We start from the raw sequence: 20,592 nt of genomic DNA, 5'->3' as shown, positions 1-20,592 counted from the left end.
TTACGAATTCAATTTTCTATTTTTAAAATTAAATTAATTAACTATTAACATTTTATATCATTAATATTTTAATTCATTTATTCATTTTTTAAACATTTTCTAAGTCAAATTAGTAAAAAAAAATGAAATTTTAAAGATTTTATAAATATTATCTATTAATAAAAATAAATTTTCAATAAAATTTTATTTTTTGAATATTCAACGAAAGAAAATTTTCAAATATTTTTTTTCAATATGTTCTTTTTCTATAAAAACATTTTATGGAAAATTTTATTTATTTATTTATTTATTTTAAAAAATTTTTTATTTTCTTCAAAATATGCGTGTCAATGGTGAAGAGGCTTGTTTGACACTTGCATATTTGTGGGACTGTTGTGGTTTGGATCCGAGGATAAGCTAAAAGAGGAGAGTTTTCTAACCAAGTGGAATCAGGAATGAAAGGATGGCAAATTCGTCTTTTCACTGTTCTTGTGAACAAGAAAAGTGTGCAGTTTAACAATTAAGATATAATTTTTAAAAATATAATAATAATAATAATAATAATAATAATAATAATAATAATTTTAAAATATATTATTATTATATAAAAATAAATAATACAATTAATTTAATTATTTACATTTTTTTATTACAAATGAAGAGAGTTATTATATTTTAATTGATTTGAGTGAATGAAATTTAAGTAAAAATTGTACCCATTATGTAAGAGAGTAGTTTTCGGTTTAAATTGAAAAATTAATTTGAATTGAGTTAATTCGGTTCAATTAGTTTGGTTTTAAAATTTAATCGGTTTAGTTTGATTTATAATTTATCAAAAAAAAAAAAAAAAAAATCGAACCATAGATTTAGGATTGAAATAAAAAATAATCGAAATAAAAAAAACAAAAAACAGAAAAAAATTTAATTTTTTTTTTTTTTTTTTTAAAATCTAATCAAACCGATATTTATCGATTTGATTTATTTTTTTTTTTTTTTTTATTTATTTTTAATTTAATTTTTTTTTTGTTTTTTTTTTAATTTTCGATTTTATTGATTCGGACTAATTGTCCTAGACAATAGAGAGTGGTACTAAAAAGTAATAGTTTCTTAAACATAAAAAAATAATTTTTATTTAATTTTAAAAAAATAAAACTTATATATTTAAGAAGAGGATACACATATGCATTGAATAATTCATCGTATAACCTTTTTAAATTCATTAAATTTCTTAATAAATTTTAATTTAATAGTTTTGAAATCCTATTTAATTTTATAGTTCATTATTGTTATTATTATTTATTTATTTATTTTTAATTAAATAGTAAATACACTTTAATTTTTATTTCATAAATTTTAATCTTAATTTTTTTATTAAATACTATTTTTTAAATATTATTTTTATAACTTTTCACTTCATTTCGTTATAGCGTGCCAAAGGGAAAGGATGAATTGGATTTCAATTTCCAAAGGAAGAGAAGTTAATGACTTTTCATTTCTTCGCGTCCTGGTAGATAAGAGGAAAATTTATTATTTACTTTTTCTATTTTAATTAAATTAATTATTTTTTTAAATTAATTATTTAATTTTTTAATTTAAAAAATATATTAATTAATTTTTATATTTTTATTCATTTATTTTGTAATATCTTCAATCATTTTAGATATTAGCAAAACATAAAAAATCTAAAATCTCCCTGAATTTATAATTTAATTTTACATTAAATTGTCAATTCAATCTTAATTCAGTTTCTGTAATTTAAAAAATATAATTATATAATTTATTTATTTTTTAAATTCTTAACTATTTAATTTCCGTAAAACTTTAAGCATTTTTTGTCCCTCCCAATTTAATGTTTCTTATTTTTATTTTATATGCTTAAAAGAGTTTATTTAAATGTTTTGGATTGTATGTGCTTTTTTTTTAATATACACTTGGGATATGAATTTAGTATAATATCTTTTTTTTTAAAAAAAAAATATTATTTTAATAATTGTTGAATTTTATAATCATTTTTATTATGATCATACAACTTTAATTTAGCATATTTTAATCATTAAATTATAATTTTGCTGCTACAAAAAATATTTACTTGGGTATATGATGAGGAACATATTTAAAATTCTAAAATTTCGTTTGTTTCACATAAAATAATTATATATAAAAAATATTTTTCATTAAAATATTTTTCATTATTTGGTTATAATATTAAACTAATAATATATATTTATATTACGTATGTATAAATATTTTCATATTTTTATAAGATTATCAAAATTTAAAAAATAAAAAATAACTTTTTTTGAAAAGATGAAATCAAAATAACTTAAATTTTCCGTTGATTAAAAAATATTTACTGTTAATTTTATTTTCTTGAGTGCTCAAATACTAAAAAATGTGAAAAATATTTTTTAGCAGCCTAAAGCAATTGCTTTATATTTAATGCTATTTTTTTTAAAGAGAGAATTTTAATTTACATTTTTTCAGTGTTGCTATAAGCTTAGTCAATTATTGTGTTATGTTCAATGGGATTCTTATAATACTTAGACTCTGTTTGCTTTACAAAAAAGAACTTGTATATAAAAAATTTATTTTCTTTGTTGTTTGTTTGTGATGTTAAATTAATAATATATATTTATTTTATATATGTATAAGTGTATTCACATTTTAATAAGATTATCAAAATTTAAAAAATGAAAAATGATTTTTTCTTTTAAAAAATATAAGTCATTTTTCTTAAAAATGACTTAATTTTTCTTTAACTAGAAAAATATTTTTCATTTACCAATTTTTTTGAGTACCCAAATACTAGAAAATGCAGAAAAAAGGAGCCTTAGATAAAAATATTTTATTTAACTGGCAATAAAATTAAAATTCACTTATCATATTATAATTTAACTCTATAATCATAATTGTTAGCCTCATATCTCAAAGGAGTACAATTTTAATGGTGGCAAAATTTAATATAATTTATTTAGCAAAATCTCTGTAAAAAATTTTACAGGTTGACAAATATTAAAAATGACTCTGAAAAAAATTAACAAGCAACAAGTGATATCAAGAATCATGCCAATAATTGAAAGAATATTTAAGTATGATCATTTAAAGGCATGGGAATTGCTTGAAACTAAGCATTTTAAGAGCATATTTTCACCTAACTTGTCACGATCCAACCTATGGGCCGGACCGACACTAGGATCCAGGCCTTCATAAAGCTCCTGAGCCTCGTAGTAAGGTTTACTATTCCAAAACCTATGACCAGGTTCACAATTTAGGCCTAACATGCATATAAAATAATTTAAATTAAACTATAATAATTTTATATTGGGCCATCTTAACCCAATGATTATCAGAAACTAAAATTAGAGGAGCTCAGCTCAACCCTGTTACATTATTTAAAAACTACTTAAAACTCATAAAAATTTTTCATTTATTAATACAAAAACTTAAATTCATACAGTTCCTGACAAGATTTATACTATTGCTAGTACATGCGGAGTTCTAAATTTCAAATTTAGAGAATAGTAATGCAATTAAGTAATTATTGATAACCTACAAGAAAAGAAGTAGGTTATTTCGAAAAATGTCTCCTCCTGTAGCCTGAAAAAAAATAGGTTGAACAGGAGTGAGCGTTCGATTTAGAGAGTAAAATATTGATTTTAAATACAATTTCTATAGCTATCTAAAGCTAATGCATCCTAAAGAATGGAATGCAACATCATCATAATTTTTATACAAATCACATCATAGCAGCAAAAAGATAATTTGAAGCACTCACACATCCAATAATGTTCAAACAGTACATATATAGGAGCTGATTCCCTATACAGAGCTCTCTTAATCCAACCTCTGCCAGTGAGTATCTCTCAAGTCGGACTTTCACTTAATAAACCAAATGCAGGGGCCAGCGAGATCATCTCGAGCTGTGTTTACCCTGACTTATCCATGAAGTATTGGGTCTCAGCGAGTCAAGCTCCAGCCGTGTCTACTCGTCCTGTCCATAACCAATACTACATACCCCATGCACGCCAATACACACACACCGCTCCAAATTACCATAAAACAACATCCATAGCATTTCATCAATTAAGAATGCAATATAAAATGTACCTAGTGTTTAACTACTATATATATATATATAAGTGATGCATGGGCATGCCTGAATATATAATAATAACGAAATTATAATTAAAATTAATATTTTACTCACATACGTAAACCGAAGTCAATGTAGTGGCTGGGCAGAGGAGGAAGGTTGTCCTGGCTAACCGGACAATTACATTATATTTATTTAATATAATTGACTCAATATAAGCTAAAAAAGAACCAAAGACACTCTAAGTTGTGCCGAAAATTCGGCAGAGTTTCCCCTATATCTAGGACCAACCCAAGCTGCAAAAGGCCTCAAAAATATACTTTTATATTCACAAGTCACACAACCATATCTCAATTACATCACATGGCCCCTCCTAGGCCCATCCAAATAATCAACAACTACAATTTTAAAAAATTACAATTTAGTCTCTACAACTAACCCTTTTTGCAAAAACTATCAAAATGAGCTCTAAAAATTATAAAATTTTTCTCTGTGGTCCTTAGCAATATTACTAAGCTAATACAAAAGGAATTATAATTTTCTAACCACCTACAAATATTTTATGAAATTTTATTCTAAACCCAGCATTATAAAATTGAAGAAACTTGGAGTTCGGGTTACCTATGCCAATTCTGATGTTTGGAACGCATCCGGAGCGTCTGAAAATTGTTGGATAACCTATAACTTTAATCCAGTTCCGAAGTGATTCCGACAACTTCTTTGCTCAGCCCAAAATTGTAGATCCGAGCGACGGTCAAATTGTCACTAAACAAAAGTATCTACGTAAAGCCCACAACACCAAGGGTTATACTAAAATATTTATAATTACATATAAAATAATTATTTAAAAATTAGGGATGTTACACTACTCTTGAGAAATGCTTTCAACATTGAAAAACGAAATTATTGATCTTCAATGGGAAATCATCTATCTTTTCTTTATTGGATTGATTTATCGTATATTTATTGAGTTTGAGAGAAACCCAAATCACCAACCAAATCTTATATATTGTTATTGGAAAGGCTACAAGTGATTAGTGAGAAGCTTGAGGGAATTAAGATTGAAAGATTTCTGTAATTGGTTGACAAACTAAAGATAAGCTTGTGGTTATAATATACTAGATTTTTGCTTGCGTGTTGTGCGATATAATTATTATTGATATATTATTTAATTAAATAAAAATATAATTATATAATTTTTTCAATATATTTATATTTAATTTATTTAAACTGTTTTAAAATAGCTTTAAAAAAATTGTAAAAATATATAAAAAAATAATAAATATAAAGAATAAACAATAAAATATCAACAATGTATATAAATAAATTCTTATAAGATGGTTACTTTAGTGATATTTGTGGGGAAATTGTTTTTCATCTTCTTTTAATATCTTGATTATTAAAATATCATTTGGCAAGTTTGAGAGAAATTTTTTTTTGAACATTGTATCTTTTAATGCATTAGAAGGTGACTAATTTGATTTTTGATGTGTGATATTGATTTATATAATTTATAATTATGATTTTTTTATGATTGAGAGATTCCTGTAATTGGTTGACAAACACTAGGGATAAGCTTGTGGTTATAATATAATAGATTTTTGCCTGCATGTCGTGCGGTATAATTATTATTGATATATTATTTAATTAAATAAAAATATAATTATATAAAATTTTCAATATATTTATATTTAATTTATTTAAAGTGTTTTAAAATAGCTTTAAAAAAATTGTAAAAATATATAAAAAAATAATAAATATAAAGAATAAACAAAAAAATATCAACAATGTATATAAATAAAATCTTATAAGATGGTTACTTTAGTGATATTTGTGGGGAAATTGTTTTTCATCTTCTTTTAATATCTTGATTATTAAAATATCATTTAGCAAGTTTGAGAGAAAATTTTGTTTGGACATTGTATCTTTTATTGCATTGGAAGGTGACTAATTAAATTTTTGATGTGTGATATTGATTTATATAATTTATAATTATGACTTTTAATTTTTCTAGTGTTAATTAAATTGTAACTATTGTCATAATTTTTTATTACAAGAAATTAAGTACATGATTTTAGAATTATAGTGGATAGTAAAAAGTGACTTTGGTTTATATAATTTATAACTATTATTTTTCTTAGTATTAATTAAATTATAACTATTAGTATAATTTTTTTTAATTATTACTATAACTTTTTTTTTCTAGTATTAATTAAACAGTAACTATTATCATAAATTTTTATTATTATTAAATGCTTTAAAGGTCTATCATAAATTAATATTGTAAAATTGTTAGGAGAATAATGATAAAATGGATAAATATGAAAAAAATCTAATAAAATGCCATTTATCACTTTTTGGTGAAATTTATTTTGCTGCTAACTTTATTATTATTATTATTATTATTATTATTATAATAATAATAATAGAGAGAGATAGATTTGACTTTTACTCATGAAAAGGAGAAATTTTAAAATACAATTACTATATGCATAATGATTATATTATAATTATTAATTATAAAGAATTTTATGTAAATTTATTATAATTAATAGTTAAAATTTATTCGTAATGGTTATTAAAATGATTTAAAAAAATAGAATAATAAAAGAACTCTCAAATAGAATCTTTAAAAAGTGTATATAAGCATTGTGTTCCAAATCACTATAAACTAAAGTTTTTAAATCTCTCTTTCCATCACCTTCTAATTTTCAACACATTGCTTTGATTTAAATATTATTTGCTTCTTGTGGAAATTGATTGTTCATTGGGTAAACTTTTCTCTAGTTGATTCATTAATGTTATGTTATCAATATCTTGAATATACTTATCTAGAATTGACACTTGTTCCTTGATTTATAGGTATATATCAAAACTTTAGGGGCAGAAAAAATATCCCATCTCAGCATTAAGGAAAGCTTACATATTACTAGAGATTTACAATTGAATTTACGTATCACCCATTTATAAAAAATATAAATGAGATATGAATTTAATATAAAATATATTAAAAGTTGAATTTTTAACCGTTGAACTTATCTATCATAGGTATATCTTTACTATATTTTTTTGTTGCATTAAAGAAATTTAAAGTGTAGATTCTAATTAAGGTGTCAATATGCAATATCTCAAAAAAATATATATTTTTTTAATTTCTCCCATTATTTAAGTTTGTAAATTTGTTTAAAATACAGGATTCACATGGAGAAAGAAAAAAAAAATGTTACAGTAAACAACTTTTAACCAACTGTTAGCACCCTATATTTTTGCTATAAGAGCTGACAGTCTCTAGGATAAGTAGCGTGAACACCTGAATAGGACCTTCCATATCTTATTTTTTCACCCTCTTACTAAAAAAATAAGGGAGAAATATGGAATAAATGGAAGTCTCTCACTGCTTGCATCTGGAAAATGACCAGAAAAGTTCCAATATAGTGTGCTTATTTGGCCCAAGAACACATTGTGGGTTTGGACCAAAAAATCATTCTTCATGTTGCATATAAGCTTCGCAACTCAATTGTATTGAAAGAAACAACGTGTGTCGCCGGATCATATAGAACTTCTAAATAAATTGGTAATTTTATTTTTAGAATTTATATTATATAAATATATTAATTGGATCTAAATGAAGTACACTGGTAAATTTCCTATACAAGAAGAGAGAAAAGTTTCATATGAAAGAGTTAGGGTTAATGGTTGAATATGGAGTAATAAAGACAGTCACGTCTGAAAGTTGATCCAATAGTCATTCACTCAAATTAAACAGGAAGTCAGTGCCACACTTTCCCAAAACGACAGGCGAATTTGTATTCTTTTTCTACATAACAGTGACAAAGTCTAAATTTCTTTAATTGGTGAACAAGGCTACTACCATGACCATCAGAGACATGTCCCTTCCAAGCCCAACAGCCCTAGAATTTTGTCTCAAACACTGTATATATACATCCATATAGTCAATTCTTTCTCTTTACCAATCAAATCAACCAATCCTCTCTCTCAGATATTTTTCTGTTCTTCTTTCCCAGCAACATCATCTTTCTTTGGCTACATCTCTTTACTGTAACATACCTCACAAGTTCCACTATTGTTAATTTAGTGCTCCGGCTCGCTAATTATGGCTGCTTCAAGAACCTATGCAGATGGGCTGAAACTTGCAGTAATTGTTGCTCTCATCTTTTGTCTCGCGTTTCTACCACCAAAATCAGGTAAATAAATTCAACCCATTTGAAGGGAAAAGAAAAAGAGAAACAACTATTATACACAGCAAACTTTCAGTTCCCATTGACGTAGCTCTTATCTTCTTTCATGTCATCAGTTTCTGCATGCCCTTTTCTTTAAAACTTGCTACTTAATTCTAAAATGGGTCTTTTAAATTTGGTTGTTTGAGAGCTATATATATGTCTTTCTAAAAAATCTTTTCGTTTTTGCAATATATATGGTGTTTGCTTCAATATATAATTAGCAGCTCAAGGCTTGGTACTTTCAAGCAACAGTGAGAATTTGCAGCAGCAAAGGAAGAATAAGGTGTTGGGTTCAAAGCCTCCAGGTTGTGTAAACAAATGCTTCAGTTGCAGGCCTTGCATGGCTACTTTGGTAGTTCCTTCTCACCAAAAGAAGGGTCTTACTTTTAAAGCATTATCCCGTGGAGATGATCATGATGATGATGGTTATTATCTTCTCTCATGGAAATGCAAATGTGGAGATAAGCTTTTTCAACCATGAGCTGTATACATGTAATTAACCAACCTCCCTGTAGGTTCTAGCTAGGTGAAACTTCTTAATAATTATCTATGTCAATCTCTGTCATCTCTTTTTCATTCCATATATGTCTAACTTATTGTGTGCCACTGCCACTTCCAGTGATAAATGATCATTAATTACATTATAATTATTTTATATATCGAATGGTTGTCAGTTTTATTTTATATTTCCATGTGTGTACTATGAATTTTGTTGCACATGCATGCAGATATACATATATGTAAGCTTGAAAACGTGAAAAGACTAATCTCTGTGTATCTCTGGTAAGCTAATGGCTCTTATTGTTCATAAATGAAATCACATATGGAAGCGTCAAGTCCTCATAACTTGGTGATAATTCATAAGCACACAGTGAAGGTTTTGGAAGCTTTTATTGAAAGATACACTGATATTTTGGGGGTACCAATTTGGTTGTTTTATCTATGATTCTCTAATCTATCCACTGCTAAAGCATGAGCTTTGAACATTGTTTTCCCTGTTTCAATAATTCAAGTACATTTCATTACTAAATTTTTTATCAACAGTTGGTCTTTTGGACTTTCTGTATTTTACTGTTCTTCATCTGGGACTGTACTGGATAATTAAAGGTTGTTTGATGATTATTAATTGATTCAACCAATTTCTATATCATCTAAGTATTAGGTTCCATTTGATTAGTAGAAAATAATTTATAATGAAAAATATTTTTAATTGTTTGATTATAATGTTATATTAATGATATGTGTTTATGTTACATATATTACATAAATATTTTTATATTTTAATAAAATTAAAATGAAAGATAATTATTTTATGAAAAATTTCATTTGTTTGATTTTTCTAATACTTGTAATTTAAATTAATTGTAATAATCACATAAAAGTAGAGTATCTTCTATCATTAATTTAATACAAAATAAAAATATTTTATTATAGAAAAGAAATAGAAACTAAAATTTATCTCATGAGATTTTTATAAATTGATATTATTTCCTATAAAATAGTTAATTAAAAAAATTATTAACTTAAAAAAATAAAATTTTTACATGTAAAAAAAATATAATATTTTTAATAATATTAAAAAAATATTAATTACATATAATACTAAACAATGTATAATTATTTGATATTTTATATTTAAAATTAATAAATTTAATTAAAATTTAAGATGTCATGCAAATATGATAATTTATATTTTTTAATAAATTTTATTTTTTTATTAATAAATTTTTTATAATTAATTATTTAATAAAACATAGTACGAAATTTTTAACAAATTAATTTTAATCATATAATATAGACGAAACCATAACTTCCAGAAGAACTTCAATTTTCTTCTCATTTCCTCAAAAATGTCAGTTCTCTCTCCGGCAACCACATCAAGCTCAGCGCCCCCACCGCCACAAGCATTTCCAAAGTTCGATGCCAAAAATTTTCAGTCTCTCCCTTCTCTTCCTCTCCCCATTAATCCCCACCTCTCGTTCGTTCTTCGCTCCAATCCCAATGCACGCCTCTGCTGTCTCCACGCTGCGTTATCCCCCCAGCCGCCTCCAGAGTCCGACCCGCCTCCCGAAAAGGACCTTGTTCGGCCCAAAGGTTCAAATTCTAAGAACATCCTGTTTAATCGATTATAGTTATGTTCCAAGTTGCCAAGTATCCGCGTTGTTGAGTTGATAATTTTATCATTGAATTCATTCCTGAATATATAAAATACGTTCATGCGCTTTTAACAATTTTGAAATTATTTGGAAAATTGATGTTTTGCAGTGCAAAAGCGGTCCAATTGTATTCCAAAATAGCGATTAATTAATGGAACCCCGAGGGTTTGCTCGCTAATTGGGATAGTCTTATACATACTCATGCTGGGTAAAACTGGCTAGCTTAAGATTGAGAAGTTTCGATTTTAACTTCTCAGACCTCATGGTTCGAGATAACACAAAGTTTTGTGGAGAGGAGTTCTCACTCAAAAGAATTTTCGGTATGAAAATTAAATGAGTAATTTGAGGACTTCGTTGCATTTACGAGCTTTATTCATTATTTCTAATGAGAAGAGAAAGATATCAATGAGCTAATTTTGGGCAAATCCGAAATGCATGCATGGGATTTAGACCAGGTATTGCATGTATAACTGAGTTAAAAGGAAAGAAGAAGAGAGTGGGGTAGTGGGATCATGGAGATAAACGACAAGCGACACTGGCAGTGGCAGAATATGGTTTTGGTGGCGCTATGAAGCTTCATGGATCATGGGTCTTACATAGACTGTAAATTAGCATCTCTGACTAGATAGCAGTGCTTACTGCTTAAGCTTTGCTCTCAAGAATAGCAAGTAAATTTGTACTTGAGGTTTTCCCAACGGAGACCTGGTATTCATAGTGGTTATATATAGTCACCTCGCATTGTGATTGCGGTAGTTCTTAATTAAACGATAGAACGCTAGGATTGGTGCCGAGCACTATATTTTGTACTGCAGCCATGATCTGTTCACAGAACCCTTTCAACTCACCCTGTATTCTTTATTAAACCTAATTGCAACACTGAATAGTCATTTACTTCTATATCCTTGCAAACCCTACTCCCAGATCCTTTGCTGGCCTTAATAGTGGTTGGTTGGTGGAACTTCAGCCACCGTAAAATCATTAATAACTGATTAAAATCTCTTAAATCAAATTTCTTTCTGATTTGAATTCAGTTCTGAATATTAGAACTGGCTTAGTCGTATCATATTTCTGTGTTCTCATCGTGTAGTGAACTAACTTTGTGTGTGTGTGTGTGTGTGTGTGTGTTTGGCCAGCTTAATTTATGAGAATTAATCATCACTGAATTTTGCTATTTTCAACAAAATTGGTAAACTATGTTTTTGGTTTACGTTTGCTGTTGTTTGATGTACTTGTTATTGATTCTTTTGGTAATTGTTTGGTTGTATAACTCTAGGTTAGTAAACTTGGTCTGCTTTTGTCTCTTTTGAATCTTGAGAAGAAAGTGAAATTAAGTTGATTACCATTCAAATGCTCTGAAATTGGGTTTTTTAGCTGGGCGCTTATATATATATATATATATATATATATATATAAAATCCTTATGCAGGCATTTTTGCAAGTTTCTCTAGGCTTCAGGACCGTGTTCAGATCTTCTTAGCTGTTCTTTTCTGGATGTCTCTCTTCTTCTGGTCTTCTGCATGGGATGGAAGGAACAATGGCAGAGGTAGACCAAACAAAGGATCTCTATTTAGAAGATGACATAGTAAGCATTTAATTTGTATATAATAATGTCTTTGAGGGAATAGTATTAGGTTATATACATGGGGCAATATACATTGTTGTCCATATAGGTGTTTTTCATAGCCCTGTTCACATTCATTTTGTCTGTAAAATTGAATTAGGAAACTTCCAATAATTCAATTTAAATTGAAATGTTCACATTGCATAATTAAATATAGAGGGAGATTGTTTTCAATTGTTGTGGGAGTTTGTTTGTTCCACTGATGCTGATTGTTTTTCTCGCAACTCTAGGAAGGAACTAAAACTGTAAAACATCTGTTGTAGACTTGTAGTTATGCCCATTGAATGTTTATGGTAGTATTTGTGCCAAAAATTGGAATATTGAGATATATTAATATGAGATGTAAAGCATTTTTTTTCATGGCAAATGACTTTGAAAGTTAACATCAACTTGAGTATGATGTATAGATTATTTAGAGGTTTACTGTTAGTTGATGTTTTAAAGAATATGAATTTCTCTTTCATGGATCTTAAATTCTGGTAATGTTTCTCCAAGATAACAATATAGGATTAGCCATACTGATATGGTTCATTATCTCTCATGAAAAGGCATCCCTATTATTTCCTCGCTTAGAGATTTAATTCTTGGTGTAGGTGGAATATTATTTAGGTCCTTCATCTTTGTTTGGAAATGGCTTCACTTCAGAGCTTAACCAGCACAAGAATAAAACCAGTAGGCACAAATATATACAGTCTTCTATACAGTCTTCTGTAAAAACCATTCTAGTCTCCTGTAAAATCACATTCAGTCTTCTCTCCCCTTCCCATAGTTATCAAAGATTCGCTGGACCACCGTGTTAGACAATTTGGTTCGTTCAGTCACAATTCACTAGACACAACTAAGGTCGCCAAAATGAGCAATCTAATAGCTCAAAAAAAAAAAGAAAGGCAGAAAAAGAGAGCAGCAATTCAGGTGTAGAAGCAGAAGAGTGGAAGCATGAAACTAGAAAAAGAAGAGAGCAGAATAACTTTCTTAAGTCTATGCTTAGTGGGGTTACGTAAGAGAGTTAACTGCTTATTTAACATTAAAGGTATAGCTGTTTTTAGAAAGAATTTTAAAAATGTAACAACTCTAGTATCTAATGAAGATACTGTGGTAGGACAGGAGAGATCAATTAGGAATGGAAAATAGCCGGAGTCTCATAAGAACTTTCAAGATTTTTAAAAACTGTTTAGATGGTTCCATCAGCCTGTTAGGGAAAAACTGAATTGCTGGATTTGATGTCTGAACTAAATGAGAATTGTTATGAAACTTTTTATAAATAATGAAGACATTTTATAGGAATAAACTTTACTAGGTCATCCATTGACAATTGTCTAGAATAACAATAAATTATTTAAATTTCAATAAATTGAATGTGTAATTCATTTATTGTGAATGTGTAATAATAATAATAATAATAATAATAATAATAATAATAATAATAATAATAAATTTGATAATTTATATTATTAAATTTCAATTAAGAGTTCATTGTAAAGAAAATAAGCACTATACTTCCATCATATAAGGTAGTAATAGTTTCAATTATAGCATGTCCCTTGATATGTTGGACTATATATTTATACTTGAAAAACCAATCCTTTAGTCTTAGTAATTGTGGTTTAGGAAGACTCTTATTTTTGAAATCAAGAATCTTTGGAAATGATGAATTATCCATTATGAGAGTTTGGAGAATAATCTCTTCTGGGTTTATATTGTTTGCAAGAGGAAAGAGGCTTTTTTATTTTCTTCCATCCGTGGTGACAATAGTTATCTTCTTAGTCCCATTGTTCACAATCACATCCTGGATCACACATGCCAAATCCAGGAGTTTTCCATATGAAGTGCCTTCTAATCTTATCAATGTAAATGGAAGTACTGTCAGTTTGAAAAGAATGGATTGGAATTTTATTTTTTTTTTCTGTTACATGAGAGATCATATGAGAATGAAAGATCTCTAGTGTTTTTGAAGAACTTTCAGAAGCCTTGAAAACTGTCTTAACAGTTCCATTTAATTGTCGGTGGAAATAAGGATCTATGGCCTGAATAGAATGGGAGTTATTATGGAGCTTTTCATAATTAGTAAGCCATTTCATTGGAATGAGTTTTACTAATTCATCTCGGGTGGGAATTTGAACAATTGTAGGTGTCGTCCTGTCCATGGATTGGAATCAGGAAAGAAACTTAGAGAAACATCTTTGCCATTTATGAGTTGGCTTTAGAAATTCTCGGGAAGGAAAGAGCCAAGGAGACAAAGCCAAGGGATCAGGATAAAAAATTTTAATAGTATATTAAATGAATAATAAATTTTTTAGACTTTTTATTAATACTAATCTTGTAAAATATATGTATTATAAAAAATTATAAAAAATAATAAAAAATTTAGGAATTATACTAACTGTAAGAATTACGAACTAAATTGATATGATTCATGTGCTGCATTTTGAATTGGCCTACCAATTAATTGTACTTTTTGTTTATCTTTATATCGAGCTAAGTGGTGTACGATATAGCTACTTCCTCTGCAAGCAGCTCTCTTTGCAATTTGCTAAGGATTGCTGTTGGCCTTTCTTTGGCCGACGGTGGCCTTTTGCTATTCCTTTTCTTTGAATTTCAATTATTTTTTTGGTTAATAAAGATAGTCGTTTCAGATTTTTGCTTTTTTTTTTCATGGATTTACGTCGTTTTCTCTCTTGTTGGTGGAGATAGTCATATATGGCTTTTATTTCTATCCTTTTTTATATAATTTCTAAATTTAGAAGAAGAGTTATCTTTATATTTACTTGAAAATCCTTATCTTAGCTTACATAGTGGATAAGGTGATTTTGAAACAAATATCAAAGTGAACTTATGTAATACCACTAGTTTACTAATTGTAGAGAACTTTTGGATCAATCTACTTGAAGATTAACACATTTTTCACCTGTATAAAACATCTGTATATACAAAACTAGATTAAAAAAAAAACTGTTTTTCTATTTCCAGATCTTTATAAGGGTATCTTTTTCTTAACTTTTTAAAATGAATATAGATGTATGAGCAGTTTGAGTTTATTATATGAATGAAATCTTCTATCTTGAAAAAAAAAAAAAAAAAATACTGTGTTACAGCTAACTGTGATTTTAACTTTTTAGTTTGAGATTTTAACCTTTCCAGTATCTCCTCATTGACATTATTAGTTTTGCAGGATCTCAAAACTAAAACCAAATCCAATTGAAAAGTTAAAGCTGCCAACATTGGAATGGATTCAAAATGAGAGGAAGTTATCATAAGAGTATAGTTTGAGTTGGGATCACTGTCAGAAGATTCTAATGAATTTTGAATGTAAGGGTTAGTAGCCTAGAAGCTGGGAAGTGTCTCATCATGGGCTGTTATATGTTTAAATCCATCTTTTGCTTCTTGTAAGGAAGAAAATTCTCCTCCATGTTGCCTGACGTAAATTTTTTTGGTTTCCCAGTTTCGAGTCCTTTGTTTCAACTTCTAATGAAGATCACAGTGACTGCAATTGCTAGTAAAACATATTTCAGTAAGAGTTGCTGCAGCATGTACCATTATGAATGACTTAGGCCTGGGATTTTCTCTATTTCGAGTGGATTTACCTGTTGTAGATTGGAAGTTCCCCTAGAAGTCTAGAGGGGTAATTCTTTTGATGAGACGAAAGGGTTTAACCTACTTAAGCTTGAAGAAAAGGGTCAACCCAGCCAGATATATAGAGGATAAGTAAGCCCATACTCTTCCTGTGGAGAGGATAGGATGTCACTGGATGTAATGCCATTGGCCATTAGTCTTATCGGGATAGGCAGGCTAGCAAAAAATATTGTTAAATCTTCCCCAACAGAATAATTCCATATCGGTAATGATCAGGTAATCGAGTGACACTAAAGTATACAATTAACAGTATCTCGGTGCTAATTTTGTTGTTTTATAACCACACAGTAGATAAATCTGCCGAGATTAACAGAAACATGTTGAAGTGTGGAATATTGAAGGGTCTGGTAACAAGTGTACAAGGCTTTCCAACCCAAACACCAGAGTCACCAACTGCAAATGTATTGTAAACACCAGTGGGGTGCATGATTAATTCTCTAAGCCTTCTAAAAGGCCGTTGAAAAAAAAAAAAAAAAATCTTAGCAAGAGATTCAATAACCTAAATAAGCATACAAATGCATCTAAAACCTCCGAGTAGAACCAAAAAACTTATCAAGAAATAATCAAAATTTAATTTGTAAAAACACTAGCTCGTCGTTTAATTGAAAAAATTTGAAGATTTATTGATAAGAATCGATCAGATTAGTGATACAATTAAAGAGTTTGGAGCAAATAAATTAAAGTTCCGAGTAGAGAGAGGTACAAGCTGCTTTTTGCAGTCTTTTAGAAGCTTGTGATTTGATAAAAGACGACGACGTAAAACAAATTTGTGGAGACCCATTTGACCCCTTAAATCTGTGATGGTTGAACAGGTGACTGAGTACGAGACCAGTCCGACAAGTTTTTACTGGTTTTAATACTAACTGTTTAAAAGGCTGATTCACGGCTTTTTCAATTTGATCAGCCGGACCAGACTAGGTCTCAAAACAATGGTGGAGGCACGCATATTTCTTTTAACAGCTTCTCTTAGGTCACTCATTCTTACATTACTCCACCCTGAGCACATTTAATCTAAGAGATTTTAAAATCACGCGTCACCATTTCTGTCAAAAGTGTTTGCTGATAGTAAAAAGAGTCTCATATTTCACGTGTTGCAGGCGGAGACAAATGCTTCGCAATGCATCTCTTTAACATATATCATTCGACAGATGATCAATTCTATGAGCACCATTCCTATCCATAATATTAGAGTCAAATATTGACTCATATGACCAACAGAGTAATTTAAATTATAATCGAATTCGTATCTCCCAAAAAAACCCCTGCCCTTCCTGTATTGTTTCATATCATCAGCTTAACTCTGATTTAATTCAATAACTTAATGCGTATTATGACAGACTCAATTTTGAATCTCATCCTCTTATTTTCCTACTAAAAAAATATATATTCCATATGTCTGATCATTAGCCCACAAACCCAAAAATGAAAACGGACAATTTATGTCAATTATTATCTTCTTCTGCTGCGTCTTGGTCCTTATGGGTCTCTTTTATAATCCTGGTACGTGTCTAAAATGGTTTGGAAGACGAGATAGCAAAGCTAAGATGACAATGAAGCTACTTTATTTCCCTTCCAGGAAGCTTTTATGAGCCGTCCATTCTTCCCACTAAGAGCAATCTATCCCATCTAAACACATAACGTGGTAGACCCAAGTCACGTGTCCCTTGCTCAACGTGTCCATGCCTTACAGGCCCTAGTCTTATGTGTAAAATTTCCTTCGCCCGTGGGCTTCTTTTGCAAGGACACCGCATAATGGAGTACGTTGTACCATTGTCGTTTATCACAACATCATCAACGGCTGAGATTTTATCATTTACCACGGTTCTTTAATCTTCCATAAAAACATAAAATGCTCTTCAGCTCTGCCCCTTAAAGTGCAGATATTTCCTTTCAATTGCTAAAATATCCCTCTGAAAAGTAGAAACTTTCTTCTATAATAATTCCCTCCTAAAAGCCATTTTTATTATCCTCACTTTCAATAGCACTTCTCCATGAGCATGCTTTTAAGGAGCTCTTCAACACCAATCTTGGACTCTTGGCTTCCCTGCTACAAGGACTCCTCACCAGAGCCAGAGTTTCAGATCCTTCAAAGAACCAAATCAGTTTCGTTTTACTCTCAACCTGATGATCCAACCAAGAAAGTCACAACCCAAACTTTGCAGCAAGAAGCCAATCTCCAAAAACCCCAGAAGGGCTCACCTATAAGACCTCCTCACAGCACTAAACAGCAATGCAAGAAAAATAGTGATGAGGAAGAGAAACAAGTACAACCCGATTCAAGACTCCAAAGACTCTTTTCAAGTTCTGGGTTGGGAGAGGAAGTGATGAATGATGATGATGATGAGAAGAAGAGGTGTGGGTTGCAGACACTAGTAGTGGGTGGCGGAATGGGGAGTGAAGGTGGTGGAGGAATTTGTGGTGGTGGTAGTGGAGGTAGAAGATCGGATGGTGGAGATGGTAATGGTGGGTCAGAGTTTTATGGGAATGACAATACTGATGCTTATTACCAGAAGATGATTTCAGCTGATCCTGGCAATGCACTTCTCCTTGGAAACTATGCTAAATTCCTGAAAGAGGTATATAAGATCTGAACTGTTCATAACAACTTCATATTTGTCAACAAGTTCAGAATATTAACTATTTATAACTTAACCAAGCTATAGAATTCTCAACTCAGTTAAGTCAAATTAACCATCAAACAAGAGATTATTATCCTTGCTTGATTGAGTTTGTCATTCATTTAATCTTTTGGTTTTAGGTTAGAGGAGATTTTGCTAAAGCAGAAGAGTTCTGTGGGAGAGCAATTTTGGCAAATCCAAGTGATGGGAATATTTTGTCAATATATGCTGATCTAATATGGCAAAAAGAAAAGGATGCTCAGAGAGCTGAGAGCTACTTTGATCAAGCTGTTAAAACTGCCCCAGAGGACTGGTATGGCAAATCCAACTTTGACATGATTTTTCCAATTTAAAGTGGGTTTAATTCAATTGATATTCCAAAATTAAAGATTCAAGAACTTGTAGTACTGAAACTAATTCATTTCCTCCTGTTTTCTTTTCTTTTATTATTATTATTTTTAAATATTCCATTCTTGCAGCTATGTCCGAGCTTCATATGCTAGATTTCTTTGGGATGCTGAAGAAGAAAATGAAAAAGAATATGAAGATGAGCAACAAGATAATATATCTCCACCCAGTTTCTTCCATTGCTCTCCCCACGATCCCCCTTTAGCTGCAGCTTCCTAGTCTCCCCTATATAAATTATAAGGAGAGTACTTTTATGCTTTTGTCTAGAATAACTTGGTAATATATTACCATCTAAGAATTAACTTTTTCCCTGCTTTATTTTTAACTGTAACTTGTTTTTTTATTGTCAATAAGAGAAGTGAAAGTAAATCTTGACTTTCTGTCGAATCATCTATGCATATCTGAACCTCAAGATTCTATTTTAGAAGTAAACCAATCGGTAGGAAGACCTCAAAGAATGTGCTCCTCTTCCAGTTCACAAGAAAGTTGAAATTATTTATCTTTAAGGTTGGATTGGTTCAAATATCCGTAAATTTTTCTAAGCAACGGTCAAAAAGCTTTTGTTATCATGGCTTGTAGACTGCTTGTGATAAAAGAGGAGAGAGAGCATCAATGAAATAAACAGGAACTTGCCAAAGATCATTTGTCAAACTTATAATACAAACAATCTTGAAGGAGCACATAGCTTTACCATAAATTATTACAAAACCACCAATATAGGCTGGATATGTATGCAATGAAAACATGCATTTCAAGCAATTATTAATTCCATAATTTCTTTTGGTTCTTTATCAAATGATTTTGCCATTTGCTCCGTAAACACCTTGATCATCATCAATACAAGCAAAGACAAGCAGATACTAATAAAATTTTGGTTTAATAATATTAAAATCATTTTCATAATTATAAAATTTTAACTTAATGCATATTATTAAAGATATTTTAACATTGCAACTCCAAGACCACAAAATTTTTTCTTATTTTATTCCAACTTCATGCATACCAACCATTGGCATCCTCAGAGCTAAACAAGATAAAAAGTGCAAAACCAGAGGATGCCTCTTTTTCTTTTGTCCTTTACATAAAAGTGAAAGCAACATCATACCCCACATCATCTCTAGAGATTAATTGAATTAGCAATCTCATAAAGTCAAGTTTGGAGTAATTAAATTAGAAAATGGATAAGGATGATCATCCCCAGATCAATTCTAGCTAATATTTAATTGCTTTGCAATGGAAGCAATCTAATCTCTCCAAATATTAATTTGATTTTGCATATATTTTTTTTGTCCCTTTTCTATTGTAATTGCAATAGGGATGAATATCTTCCAGCTGTTTGAATTTTTTTAAATTTAACAAGTTAATGTCTAGATTTTTTTTTATTAATAAGTGTTTAAATGGATAATTTTGTTTTAATTAAATTTTTATTTGGCTGAATTTACTCTGTGAAAACCTAAAATAGATCATTTTATCCCTACAAACATTATCATTCTTATTCTTCTACCTCATTTATCTCTTTTACTTCTTTATATTCTTTTTCTATTATAATTTTTCTTTTTTTTTTTCTGAACAAAGTAATTTTTTTACTCTTCTTTTCTGCATCAAAATAAAAAAAAATGTTAAATTAGGGATTAATTATTGCACTAAGAATCATCATTTGATTTTTTTTTGTTTCTTATATTTTTTATCAAAACAAGTTTATATATATATATTTTTTATTTTGATACAGAAAGGACGAAGAAAATTAAATTTTATTAAAAAAGAAAAATGAAATATAGAAAGAAATAAAAAGATATAAATGAGGTGAGGAGTAATATTGTTTATAGAGGTAAAATGGTTAATTGTA

The 20,592-nt window shown here is 29.1% G+C and overlaps 3 protein-coding genes across 4 annotated transcripts; all 3 read left to right on the top strand.

Annotated features, from left to right (window-relative positions):
* Positions 1 to 8,061: 8,061 nt before the first annotated feature.
* On the top strand, positions 8,062 to 8,960 carry LOC110659746 (EPIDERMAL PATTERNING FACTOR-like protein 8). The gene is made up of 2 exons (XM_021817780.2): positions 8,062 to 8,277; positions 8,538 to 8,960. Exons 1-2 carry the CDS (start codon positions 8,187 to 8,189, stop codon positions 8,792 to 8,794), a joined length of 348 nt encoding a protein of 115 aa, XP_021673472.1. The 5' UTR covers positions 8,062 to 8,186; the 3' UTR covers positions 8,795 to 8,960.
* A 1,163-nt stretch (positions 8,961 to 10,123) lies between these two features.
* Positions 10,124 to 15,494, top strand: LOC110659010 (uncharacterized). Of its 2 annotated transcripts, XR_002495686.2 has the most exons (3): positions 10,124 to 10,407; positions 11,896 to 12,051; positions 15,260 to 15,494. XR_002495686.2 is itself a non-coding variant. In XM_021816836.2 (2 exons), exons 1-2 carry the CDS (start codon positions 10,164 to 10,166, stop codon positions 12,045 to 12,047), a joined length of 396 nt encoding a protein of 131 aa, XP_021672528.2. In that variant the 5' UTR covers positions 10,125 to 10,163; the 3' UTR covers positions 12,048 to 12,264. The 2 variants fall into 2 exon arrangements, 1 of the variants encoding a protein (XP_021672528.2); XM_021816836.2 differs by lacking the exon at positions 15,260 to 15,494 and having other exon boundaries at positions 10,125 to 10,407; positions 11,896 to 12,264.
* A 2,039-nt stretch (positions 15,495 to 17,533) lies between these two features.
* Positions 17,534 to 19,133, top strand: LOC110658999 (uncharacterized). Its single transcript, XM_021816819.2, has 3 exons — positions 17,534 to 18,296; positions 18,479 to 18,651; positions 18,818 to 19,133. The coding sequence occupies exons 1-3, from the start codon at positions 17,712 to 17,714 to the stop codon at positions 18,963 to 18,965; spliced, it is 906 nt and encodes a 301-aa protein (XP_021672511.2). The 5' UTR covers positions 17,534 to 17,711; the 3' UTR covers positions 18,966 to 19,133.
* Positions 19,134 to 20,592: the final 1,459 nt, after the last annotated feature.

This window comes from Hevea brasiliensis, chromosome 6 (assembly GCF_030052815.1).
Source record: "Hevea brasiliensis isolate MT/VB/25A 57/8 chromosome 6, ASM3005281v1, whole genome shotgun sequence".
NCBI lineage: Eukaryota > Viridiplantae > Streptophyta > Magnoliopsida > Malpighiales > Euphorbiaceae > Hevea > Hevea brasiliensis.
Note: the sequence above shows the minus strand (reverse complement) of the source record. Positions and strands in the feature narration are given on the sequence as shown.